This window comes from Haliotis asinina, chromosome 9 (assembly GCF_037392515.1).
Source record: "Haliotis asinina isolate JCU_RB_2024 chromosome 9, JCU_Hal_asi_v2, whole genome shotgun sequence".
NCBI classification, from domain to species: domain Eukaryota; kingdom Metazoa; phylum Mollusca; class Gastropoda; order Lepetellida; family Haliotidae; genus Haliotis; species Haliotis asinina.
Genome location: NC_090288.1, coordinates 12,298,366 through 12,311,238, shown reverse-complemented (window position 1 = coordinate 12,311,238; position 12,873 = coordinate 12,298,366). Strand labels below are relative to the sequence as shown.

Genomic DNA, 12,873 nt, shown 5'->3' with positions numbered 1-12,873 from the left:
GACAATCTTTGTACTAACACATTTTTGACATTACGTAACTGGAAAACAGTATTACCAGAAACTACTGAAAAAATCTAGGAATTTGTTTAATTGGATTGCTAGTATAAACAACCTTGATCAGTTATCAAGTGCTTGGTTTTATTCAAGAGAGACAACTCTGTTAATCCTTTTCATTGGTTTATGAAGAGTTATCCCCTTCGTGTACTTGCTAGCAGATGACATTTTCAATGATCCTCAGTATGGATGATTTAGAGAAAAGGAAGATTATAGAGAATTTTGATATTTCAATCTGGAGTTATGTTCGGCTAATATTCACATTTAATAAGCGAGGAAGGAATGAAAAAATCTTTAAATTCTCAATAATTTCTGGTCATTGCATGTGACCTTCATTAATAGTCTCACAGTGCCTGAACCATGTTATTGAAGACAGTTTACGACAACCTTTTCGCTATTTTAACAATCGCCAACCTATTTCATAAACTAGAATATCTCTAGTAGCATATTTTGGTAAACCAGTAACAATCCTGGCGGACTCAAACTGAACTTTTGAAATGTTGAATAAAACATATTTCACGTGAGTAATTATTAGACATGGGGTAATAAATCTGAGAGCACAACCTTGGGAGGAAATGTGAGTGTATCTTTGATCATGGCGATATTTTATTGACACGAAAAATATTTTTGACCCGAAGCGACGGAAGTACGTAGCCAACCTTTGTTCGCTTCGCTCGCATATAAGACTTGTCCTATTCTCTTTGCTGCGCAACCGCATTTTGCTCTACAGTGTGCCTGTGCTTTGGGTGAGGTATTGGGGTATAGAAGGCAATAATTTGTGAGAAAGTTTGATTCACTATCGTCAAAGGCTGACAACATGGCGTCCGATATCCATGCGGTCCAAGACCAACTACACACTCTACGAAGTGATAACGACATTTTACACAAAAAACTAAACGCAGTAGAGGACATGTTAGAGGATTCTGAATCACGCACAAGCCGAAATAATTTAATATTTCACGGTCTGGATGAAACGCCTGGAGAGACATGGCCACAGTCGAAGGAAAAGTCCGTGCTTTCATGACCGACACGTTTTGCATGGGCAGCGAGGAGGTAAACAACATTGTGGTCGCGAGAGCCTACAGACTGAACCCACTGAAACGCGGTTCACCGGTTATAGTCATCTTTGTGAAAAGGAGCGATAAAAGTGCAGTCTTTGTAAAAGCAAGAGAACTCATTCCAAAATCATCATATCAACGTGTTACTGAAGATTTCACTAAGCGAGTGAGAGAGGAAAGGTGTCTACTTGCATCCTGGTTCCGACAGGCTAGAGATAACAGGTGAGTACATATGCGTCAAAATTGACTTATTGTTGATAGTGCCGTACTTATGTATGATAGCGACATCCGAGGCATTGTTCAGATAGTTGGAAAGGCCTCTGATTTTCGCAGATTGTCAGTTAATACATCTAGGCCACGTACAAAGTAAATGTCAACAAACGCACGCGGTACTTTGTTGACAACGGAAGTAGGAAGCAAACCGTTCAGTAGGGGAGGTAACTCTGGATACTAGCGCTTCACATGGAGGCCACAGCTCCGACGAAGTAAACAAGCGGGAAGGGTCACATGCTGAAAATTATACGTACTGGGTAAAGCAACCGCACACTGACATCCATGTACATATAAAGAAGGAAAGGGATGTAACGCGCACAAAGTTGTCAAACACCCCACTCTCGATTATGGGCGAATTCTGGGTGGCTAATTATGGAATATACAGCCGCGATTCTTACTGAAATAAAGCCAAATAAATTATTCCCTTTCGAATAAATTTAAAACTCTGAAAATCGGTGCACTATGTAAAGACTAACTTTGCTTGGAACTAGGGAAAAGACAAGTTTTTATTTGTACGCCCCAAACCTCCCTAAGAAAATCATCGCCTCTTGTAGAAGAAAATACTAAGTATTTCACTTAAAAACACCCGATCGGTGAAAAACCATTAACTTTTCGTAATCGCTAGATATTCCGCTTTCGTTCTACAGCCTCTCAAATGAAATAGGTTGTTTATTTTACCTGCAATACACGATTTTATTGGGAAATTAGCGGTATCGAATGATCGAGTCCACAATGTTTGTCCTTCACCCTCAATAGCCTAGCACCAACGACGAGCTGCTCTCTGATTGGTCAAACATAAAATACCAGTATTATTTTTATTTCGTGGCGTGATATATCGTGTCGGTGCACGTAACAAGTTAACATGTAAACATTTTATAATATCAGCTATTTCACGTTCATTTACTACACCGTGATTGAATCTACTAGATGTACACATTTCAAATAAGGATAGTGGTTTGTCTTCCTCATCTTATTTACAAATAGACGCTAAGTATGAGTTAATCCTTCCGCTTTATCAAAGTCTGAAAATATATTTGGACTCCCGTCAGAGTTATTAAATCGTAATGGGGGAATAGGGTTGACAGATCCTGATTCTTTGATTTGTCTTCTTAGAACTTTCCAAACTGAGAGTATTCTGTCGCTACTCATCTCAGATATAAACTCATCAAGGTTAAACAAATAATGTTCCTTTCCATAACACTTCATGTTATTAACTATATTTCGTTTTAATGGTTTGCCACTTTATCCTCATATCTGTTTGTAATCTATTACGTCTCCTTGATTCACGTCGTAGATCCGAATTGTACCAAGGTTTGTCATTGGGTCTAATCGCTACATTTTTAGAAGGAATACATTCCTTAATATACCTCCCTAGATGATCATAAAATACATGCGTTGCTTCATCAATATCAGTAGTGTTTGTTATCACATGATTCCAATCACTACTGCTTATATATCTATTCAATAACTCATGGTCGCCTTTATCATAACACCATACATTTCTGTGCACCTGTGATCACCTTGTCGCTCTTGAAATCGACCACTGTCAAACACCTCAATATCTTTGCTAATTAATTCGGGATCTAATACAATTCTGCTTGTTCTGCTGACACGTGTAGGGTCCTTAATAACATTATACAATGCCTTTCGTTTCATAATCTCTCTTAAATGTGAAATTTTACCTGACAAGAGGTCTTCATTCAGATCACCGACAAGCACAAATTTTCATGTAATGTCAAAAGAATTTTCTGTTGAATCTTCTAATCGCTCCCAAAAAGTGGCGTTCATACCTTCGGGTCTGTAAGCTGCACAAAGTATGGTCGATTTCTGAGGTAAATATATTTCTAACCAGATTGTATCATCAATACTGTTTTCCAAATCAAAGCGTCTTTTAAAACGCAAAAACATTTTTTACATAGATCATGACACATCCACCGAAAGCATTTCTATCTTTACGTAAGGGTGCACTGATAGAGTTATCTAAGTGCGTCTCAGTGTAACAAATAATTTAGTTTTCAGATAAGCATTAATCATTCAAGTAAGCTAGCTGTTGCCTCACACTTCTCGTATTGAGGTGAAAGGTTTGTAAAGTCTTGTCTAGTGATTGGGTTACATCATGCACAGGGGCAGGATTCAACTCTATGTCACCGGAGAGCAAAAGTAACAATAGACATATAACCAGCACGTTGGTAATATCTAACGACGCTGTCACAAAGGATAACACACACAATACGATCCACGCCTTACACTGTAACCTAAAGATACACAGTAATCAGCTAAAAGATTTATATTTAAACGAACTTTTGAGCTTGCTCTTTGTGTGATACCATGAAATATTCCGAAAAGAATTCTATGTTGGGTTATACTGAACTGCATTGCTGTAAATTGCTTTCTTCAATCGGTTTCACGCTGCAGATATGTACTCAGATTATTGACAAAAGCAGCGACGCCAGTTCCCCTCCATCACACATATAATTGCATAGATACGCAGTGATTAGTGATAGTGTTGAGGCAACTTATTAACATTTAGGATATACGCTGTCATCAGTGTCCTGCCATACCTAGCATACCTAGCATCAATTCCTCCCTGACATAAGGTGAAACATCACAGGGTTGTCATGGTAACGACAATCTGGCATACTAGGTATTGTCTTATTCTTTATTCTGGAATTATTATTGAAATCAGTTCTGACGCTTGGGAAATGAAATGAAGCTGTAAAACGAAAAGTATTCTGATCGAACCTATAGGTCGATGTAAAAGCAAGATTCTCGCCACCTGCATAGAAATCCTGTTTTCATGATATATGTATCTGCTAATCCGGGGCACGATTCCGACAATATCATGATCATGTGTTTGTGAATCATAAACAGTGATGTTACCTGGCGTCCATTAGCATTGCAGAGAGGATTAGGCAGGAGGGAAAATACTGTGGTTCAGGGACTGGCAAACAGGTTCAGTGTCTGTTATATTAAATCTGCAGGAAAACTGAACGCAGGGTTCGTGTTACAAAGTAACATTAGCATCTGCCAACTTTGAATTCGCAAGTGGGGAGGCAATAAGCTAATGAAGCATGTATAATCTTATGTTCTCTCTTCCAAAACGAATGTACCTACTTTCTGTGAACACTGATATTCACAGTATGAACATTGCCATCACGAATTACGAATTTGTATAACGTTATATTGTCTAAATATAAATGAATGCATTACTTATGAATATGAATATTATGAATATTACCAGTTTAGCATGGATATAGTGCTATGAGGTATCAACATGTATAGCCCCATGGTATCACTCTGTAGTACGAATATTCCTACTTTTTGTAAACACTAATACCCACAGTATGGAGTCGGACGATACGATTTACCAATATGCATAACCATTATATCATCTATGTAAAATCATTGTAGAATGAATGTACCTACTCATGTGAAGAAAAATAATGAAAAATAATATGAATAAAAGTGAAGGAATATCACAAGGTAATGAGTCTGAGGGTCCTATACCATATTTGTGACATATCTGTGATGTCTTACATGAAGTCTATAATCTAAGCAAGTCTAGGTATGCACAGGCTTTAAGACACTGATTGGAGGAAGGCGCCTTTAAAACTGCATTTGGTAAATGTCAATATTTCACTGACTTCATCATATTGGAAGACACATGGCAGCCTATACTTCATTGTGACTATGATCAACACATTGAGGTAAAACACAAAGGTTATTTCCTTTGAGTTTAAACTGACAGGCTTTCGGTGTCAAATATTTGGAACTCTGGCCAAAGGGATGGTATGCTGTCAGGAAATCACTGCCTTTTTGTAAGGCTTTTGTTTGCATTAAGTGATAAGTGATTGTTAAAATGTAGTTATGATGTTTTGAGGGATAATCTCAGCTGACTCAGGCACTTTGCATCTGTTTTCTCCCAGTCTTTCCACACCCGTAAACATCAATTTTCTTTATACATGTATGTCTGTAAGAAAATAATGTAAAGAGATGGGATGGCTGGATTTGGCTACTTGAGGTAGTGCCCGTAGCGTTCTACTACACTGGGTTGAGAGAGGAGGGAGCTTGGCAAGGTACCAGTAAATACGTATGTCACTTAAACTTTTATCTGATTTTTGGGGAATGTGATTGAAGATTATTCCTGCTCCAGCCCTGGTATATGTATATGTTGTTAGTCTGTGAATCTTCCAAACTTTTCAATTGAAATTAAGGCCATTGCCTTTTATGAAAATAAAATATTTTCAAGACGAGAAGGGTCAGTGTTTTTGTGGTTATGTCGGGAATCAAACACGGGCAGTTTACCTGAACGAACGCACAAAAAGAGGTAAGCACACAGACAATAAGCTTCGGCACTGTTAGATTAATAAAGGTACTGAGATGCCAAAGTGTATTAACAAAAAACAGATAGTCTGTCAGATAGTTCGCTTTCAATAATTAACGAAGCTGCTTAGTTACCTACGTTTATGTATACTACCGACAGAAAATAAGGGAACCAAGAAATTGAATGTAGATGACTTTGACTGTGACAGGGTCCGTTATCGTGGCGTATCTCCCAAACGCAACATCCAATGACAATGGAATTTCGCATAATGCATGCCCAGCACGTGCTACACGTGCATACAGAAGTTAACTCCTGTAAATGTACTGGAGAAGTCGCAATCACTAATGCAATAGAGATTGACACTTACTGACAGAAATGCCTCCGAGGCAGTATCTCGGTGAAGCAACAAAATGGAGAATTGTGGGGATGATAGAGGGAGGGGACATCACTATGTGAAGTTGCCCGGCAGATGGGTAAATCAAAAAGTGTAATTTCACGCCTGTGGTATAAGTACCGTCAAACGGGTGGGGTTGCAACGAGACCTGGGCGTGGTAGACCAAAATCAACGACACCACGACAGGATCGTCTCATTACGTTAATTGCTCTACGCGATAGGTTTAAATCGGCCCCTGCCATCAATAGAGAATTCCGCACACTCACTGGAAGACGCATTTCAACCTCAACCGTTAAAAACCGACTCTATCAAGCTCGTCTGAAAGCAAGACGGCCTTTTAAAGGTGTCACCCTTTCAGCTCACCATAAGCGCCAAAGATTGGCATGGGCTAGGCAGCATCAGGAACGGGCTATGCGCCACTGGCGTTACACCATGTTCTCTGATGAGTCAAGGTTTTGCCTACGATTCACAGATGGCAGAAAACGTTGTTGGCGTCGGAGCGGGGAGCGATATGCCACAGCAGCAATTCTTGAGCATGATCGATATGGAGGTGGTAGTGTCATGGTTTGGGGTGGGATTACACATGACATACGATCAGATTTGGTCATCATTAACGGAGCCATGACTGGTCAGCGATACGCTGACCAAATATTGCGTCCTGTTGTGGCTCCATTGGCTAGAGTTATCGACCGAAATTTTGTATTCCAAGATGATAATGCCAGACCACATCGGGCCCGAATTGTCTCCGCTTATCTCCGACAAGAAGGTATCCAGACATTGGACTGGCCCTCTAAGTCCCCAGACCTGTCCCCAATTGAACATCTGTGGGACGTTCTTGGTCGAAGGGTGTACGCCAGGGACCCAGGACCCGCCAACCTGGCCCAGCTTGGTGCAGCTCTCCAAGAGGAATGGCGGGCAATACCACGGGCAACCATCCGGAAATTGATTAACAGCATGCCATCAAGGTGCCATGAATGTGTTGCCCAACATGGTGGACACACCAGATATTGAACTTGACGCCTAAAATTGATTTAGTGGATATTTATAGCAATTTCAAATTAGCTATTATTTCATTAGTTCCCTTATTTCTTGTCGGTAGTATATTAACTGCAATCACTGGAAATTTTCTAGTAATCTACCCAAGAGGTGGAATCAAAATATTTGTATGAACTGTCGGGTAATTAAAAATTGGGAAAACGTCCACGTGGGATAATATTCCGAATCAAAAAGAGGTCATACCAAGTATGTGCAGGTTTACACATAACAACAGTAATTTACACCGGGAATCATTACTACAAATGCATTCTAATCATCTTTTTGGGAGATTTGTGCATCTACGTTCAGTCGGATACCTCTTACAAGTGTGCATTAAAAATTTAGGGACGTACCGGTTCATGTTTGTTTGTACACATCTGTGTTTTATTGTAATAAGCAGTGTCCCCCCATATGTAAGAAGTGTATCTAAGGTCAGTTATTTAAACTATAATGCAATTTGCATTGACAATAGCCCGTATATTTCCTAACATTAGTAAATCTGGTAATACAGTCATTTTATGTGGTGTGAACAACGCATTTATCATCCCGAACACCTCAATGTTAATTTTGAATTGTTTGAAGCACGGGTATGGGATCGTAGTCATCGGTATTCATCGGTATTTCCAAACATGTACCCCTGTTTCTACATACATGATCTGTGCATGAACTATAACAAGCCACATGCAGGTGCTCGGTGGTCCCGCAGTCGTGAGTGCCCCAAGCATTGTGCACACAATCTTGCAGCGCAGCTTCCTGTCCTGTACAATTGACGTCGTCCAATAAGAAATCAACCGGCCACGAGACCGAAGAAAACGTCGCATTGCGGGGTGAGTAGCCGAGCTGTCGACACGTAACAGAAGCGGCGTTGATGGTGAAATCGTCGTCGCAAACTCCACCCCATCTGTAAAACAAGGTTGTGGATATATAGTTTGTTGTGCAGCTTTTGTTTGTTTCTATAAAGAAACAATATTCCACCTATATGGCGGCGGTCTATAAATAATCGAGTGTGGATCCAGTGATTGACATCATGAGCATCGATCTACGCAGTTGGGAACCGATGACATGTGTCCACCAGCGAGCTTGACCACCCGTTATGTTTCCACCACGTCAGCGAGCCTCACCACCCGTTAGTCACCTCTTACGACAAGCATGAGTTGCTGAACACCAATTCTAACCCGGATCATTGCGGATTTACTGAACTTTGACGTTTATCAGAGAACAGTAATACCCACCTTTCATTGTAACACACCTCCAGCCTCCCCTCCCCCAACCGGGCACCGTCCACCAGGCGAATGTTCCCCGTGGTCTGTTTAGGAAGAAAAATATATGTGAATATGTCTTCATAATAATTTTTTTATTTCTTTGAGTGTCATTTTAAAATGTTGCTTACACCGGTACAAGACTCTGTATTGACGCGCCACACTCATGAAACAAGTAAAGTAAATTATGCTTCAGGTTTCTTTATATAATTCTTTCATTTCCTCAGACTCTTGGATAAAACTAGTTTTTACAAAGGGCAACATTTTGTATATAATTGTGAATATATATTGTCTGAATATTGCTATGTGAGTGGTGGTGTGTATGTTGGTTTCAATTCTAACTGCTTTATGTAATGTATATGCATTTATATTAATTTACTTGTTTCAGATATTCGTTTCATTGTTATGTAACGCCGATTCAGTAATAGTCGAACTTTATAACGTCTGTCTGTAAATAATCCAGTCTGGTCCAGACAGTCCAGTGATCAAAGTCGTGAGCATGGATTGGAATGTGATGACATGTGCCAACAATTTCAGGAGTCCTGACCACCCAGTCCCGTTAGTTGCGTCTTATAACAAATGTTGGTTGCTAAAGCCCATTTCTGGTCCAGATCTAATCATACATTCATCACCACTCGCCCCTTTTCGTAACCCCCAACACGGTACTCGGCTTGTCTCGGAAAAACACGAGTGGGCCTTGAATATATCAGGCCATAAACGGTGCTACCTCTCTGAGATTATTATGACGGAATTTAACATGCTTGAACTATCGTAATGGCGGCATTATTGTTTATTTATTTTTGCATTTATTAGTTCTTTTTCCTTCCAATGTCATCATAATGCAGGGCACTTTTGACATGACCTTTATACACGAAATAGTTTCAGACGAAACTTCTAATAAAAATATATAACAATCAGTTTAGATTAAGAATCACTTTGTTTTTTCTTCTCTGATTTTTGCCTGGCAAGATGCATCTTTAGCTGAAACAATAATAGATTGTTGGAGAACGTAAGTGTCTGCCAAATCTCCTTTGTTAATTGTTTCAATGTTTAAGTGTGAAAGTGATAGTTACAGTATGTCACAACCTACAAAACCACTTCCACTTATTCTTCATGTTACTGAACATTCTTGCAGCTTCAGGAAAGTCAAAGCTCTCCATGTTTGGACCGACTAGCTTTATAAACATTAGCCTATTCAACCTTCCAGAATTTAACCTGTTTCTAACTTTTGTCTTTACAGAGTTTTGAACAAAACCTCCCCTCTCACATGGGGCTGATGATACAGGAATAATGAGGGCAATTTGAGGAAATCACAACATCTGGGTATTGCTGCTGAAAATCATCGATTAGAAGTTTGACAAAATTATTAAAACTGAGTACACATTTATAAGACCTAGCAAAATGCTTCAATTGTAGAAATTTGCCAAGAACCCTGCCCCTCTTAACACACTCCTGATAACGGTTACACGAGGTATTCTTCTGGTCAGTGTCATATCTGTTCAGTCAGGTATTATCACCTGTGTAGCTGGAGGAATTTATAATAGTATCAGAATACATCTACAGGTTTAACTCATCTTCAAGAAATCTGTCATCTAGTTCCTGGGGGAGACTTCATAGGTCGAGATCCCTGATAAAACCTGTCCCTCACTTGCCGGTTATCCATATTGTCAACACCGCAGAAGTGATTGCTAGAGCTTCGTCCACTTTATCTGAGCCATTTCAGATTGCATCTAAGGCGACCTTAGATAAGATTGCGCTGTGTTTCATAAAAGACATGTTCCCAGAATCCTTTTGAAATGTGAGACTCAACACTCCAATCACTGTTAGCACATCACTCACCATGATGCCATCAGTGTTTATTCTCTTGAGTTTGTCAACAAATGATGAAGAGTCACTGATGGAGGAGCGTCCTTCTTTGCCTAATGGCGCTAATATCTGCAGCCCCTCCAACCTTCAACAAGAATTAGCCCCGTTCAAACCCACCTTCATCACCCTCAATGACTACTCGAAATACCTAGCAGGAACCACCATCAAGAAGATCTTACAACACCCAGACCAACCTGATACTAAGCGTGAACTATCCGCCGTCTGTGTAAATATTCCCTGTGTTGAATCCATCAGCCATAACATCGGCAGACCCCTAAAGTAAGCCATCAGCATTTACACCACTGACTGTTCTGGCAAAACCCTAAAATCTTTTTAAAAGCCAGTGGTAAAGGAAGCAGCGATGCTACCCCAAGTCCAAGGGGGTGTGTATATAAACTAAATGTACATGTGCCAGCACCTACACAGGTAAAACAGGCAGGCATCGGTGAAAAACTCAGACATGAAATCAGCGTTATTGTCACATGTCATCAGAAATCCCAGCCGTACACTAAATTGGGATGACATCTTCATTTTGGCTTTCAACATCAGCAATTGGATTATAAGAAAATTGACGGAGGCCATCTGGTTTCATGGCTCCAAACCTGACTTTGACAGGGATCAGGGTGATTTCCTACTGTATGAGTGGTGCATAGAATAATACCTATCAATGAATAAGTTTTCTCCCTGTTTCCATTAACCACTGTTTTCAAATATGTTTTTCATATCATTGTTTTCAATCCTATCACGTACCCTTATCTTTGCATAAACACCCTGTACATCCTTAGTATAAACATTCCACTTAATCCCTTTGGAATGTGTATATTAAAAAAAAACATCACTTAACTCCCTTGATCTCTGTACATCTCAGCTGTAATGCTATCTCACTGACTTCCTGTACATGCTATATATTTTGCTTGTTATCATATCATGTCATTCACCCGATGAAGGGGCAAGAAGTAGTCCAGAAAAAAAGAAGTTATACATCCATACTATTCGTTGTCATATTACCTACCAACCAATACCAATCAAGCATCTGACAAGAAGCACAGATTTAGAGTTCTCCCTTCCATCGTTCTGCATTCACAAAACACCAGTAATGTTCGTACATCAAACGTGATTCCGTGTTATTCGAATACTACCACGAAGTATCAAATGAGATTGGCATTCCCAGCGGTGTCTCTCTTGACGCCCGGCCACACGAAGCAACTTAATTTCATATGTCTGCTCAGCTCGCGCATCCCTACCTACATATTATCATTACATGCTTTGAATATAGTATGACCAGAAACCATGGAAAATTTTAGGAATATGTAAAATGTGCTTGGTTTCATTCAAGAGAGACATCTCCGTAATCCTTTTCATTAGTTTATGAAGAGTTATCCCCCTTCGTCTACTTGCTAGCAGACGACATTTTCAATGATCAGTATGGATGATTTAGAGAATAGGACGTTGATCATAGAGTATTATAGCACGGACGTCAGATCAGCTAAAGTGATAAAGTAGAACAGATAGCCCTTTGTTCACGCTACAGATATGTACTCAGATTATTGACTCAGATTATTGACAAAAGCAGCGATGCCAGTTCCCCTCCATCACACATATAATTGCATAGATACCCGGTGATTAGTGATAGTGTTGAGGCAATTTATTAATATTTAGGACATACACTGACATCAGTGTACTACCATACCTAGCATACCTAGCATCTATTACTCTCTGACATAAGGGTTGTCATGGTAACGACAATCTGGTATGCTAGGCATTGTCTTATTCTTTATTCTGCAATTATTATTGAAATCAGTTCTGACGTCAGCATGCATGTTAAGAGACAACAAGCTGTAAAACGAAAAGTATTCTGACCGAACCTATAGGTCGTTTAACGCAAGATTCTCGCCACCTGCTTAGAAATCCTGTTTTCATGATATACATATCTGCTAATCCGGGGCACGATTCCGACAATATCATGATCATGTGTTTGTGAATCATAAACAGTGATGTTACCTGGCAACCATGCCGCGTCATCAACAAATGTAGATAAACGAGAATTGTAATAGAGGCCCTAGACTATAATGCCTAGCCTCTGAATATATAATTTCGATAGTAACCTAAGTAAACTAACCCATGTAAACTAAAGAGGAGCCCCGGCCAGACCATAGAGATCCTGAACCTGAGGAAATCGAGACTTGCTTCACTTAAGGCTTTTAGCACTGCAGAAAGGCTTAGGCAGGAGGGGAAATAATGTGGTTCAGGGAGTGGGAGACAGGTTCAGCGTCTGTTAAATTAGGACAACTGACCACAGGGTTCGGGTTACAAAGTAAACATGGGGAAATCAACATCTCTAGTAACATTAACATCTGCCAACTTTGAATTCGCAAGTGGGGAGGTAATAAGCTAATGAGACATGTATAATCTTATGTTGTCTCTTCCTATAACGAATGTACCTAATTTCTGTGAACACTGATATTCACAGTATGAACTTTGGCATCACGATTTACCGATGTTTATAACCTTATATCAGAGTATGAAACTTCTAAAAAAACCAGGAAGCCTACCGGGCTGATAACTGAAAAATGTTGCTGACCCTGTGAACATGTAACCCTGTATTAAAAA

At 39.8% G+C, this 12,873-nt stretch overlaps 1 protein-coding gene across 2 annotated transcripts in view; it reads right to left on the bottom strand.

The window, feature by feature from the left end:
* Window positions 1-12,873, bottom strand: part of LOC137296947 (deleted in malignant brain tumors 1 protein-like) — a 76,984-nt gene that overhangs the window by 47,311 nt on the left and 16,800 nt on the right. For both annotated transcript variants that reach the window (XM_067828864.1, XM_067828863.1), the window contains 2 exons: window positions 8,371-8,444; window positions 7,790-8,039 (listed from right to left, as the gene is read on the bottom strand). In XM_067828864.1, coding sequence (XP_067684965.1) covers window positions 7,790-8,039; window positions 8,371-8,444 — 324 coding nt within the window. The remainder of the gene's footprint in view (window positions 1-7,789; window positions 8,040-8,370; window positions 8,445-12,873) is intronic.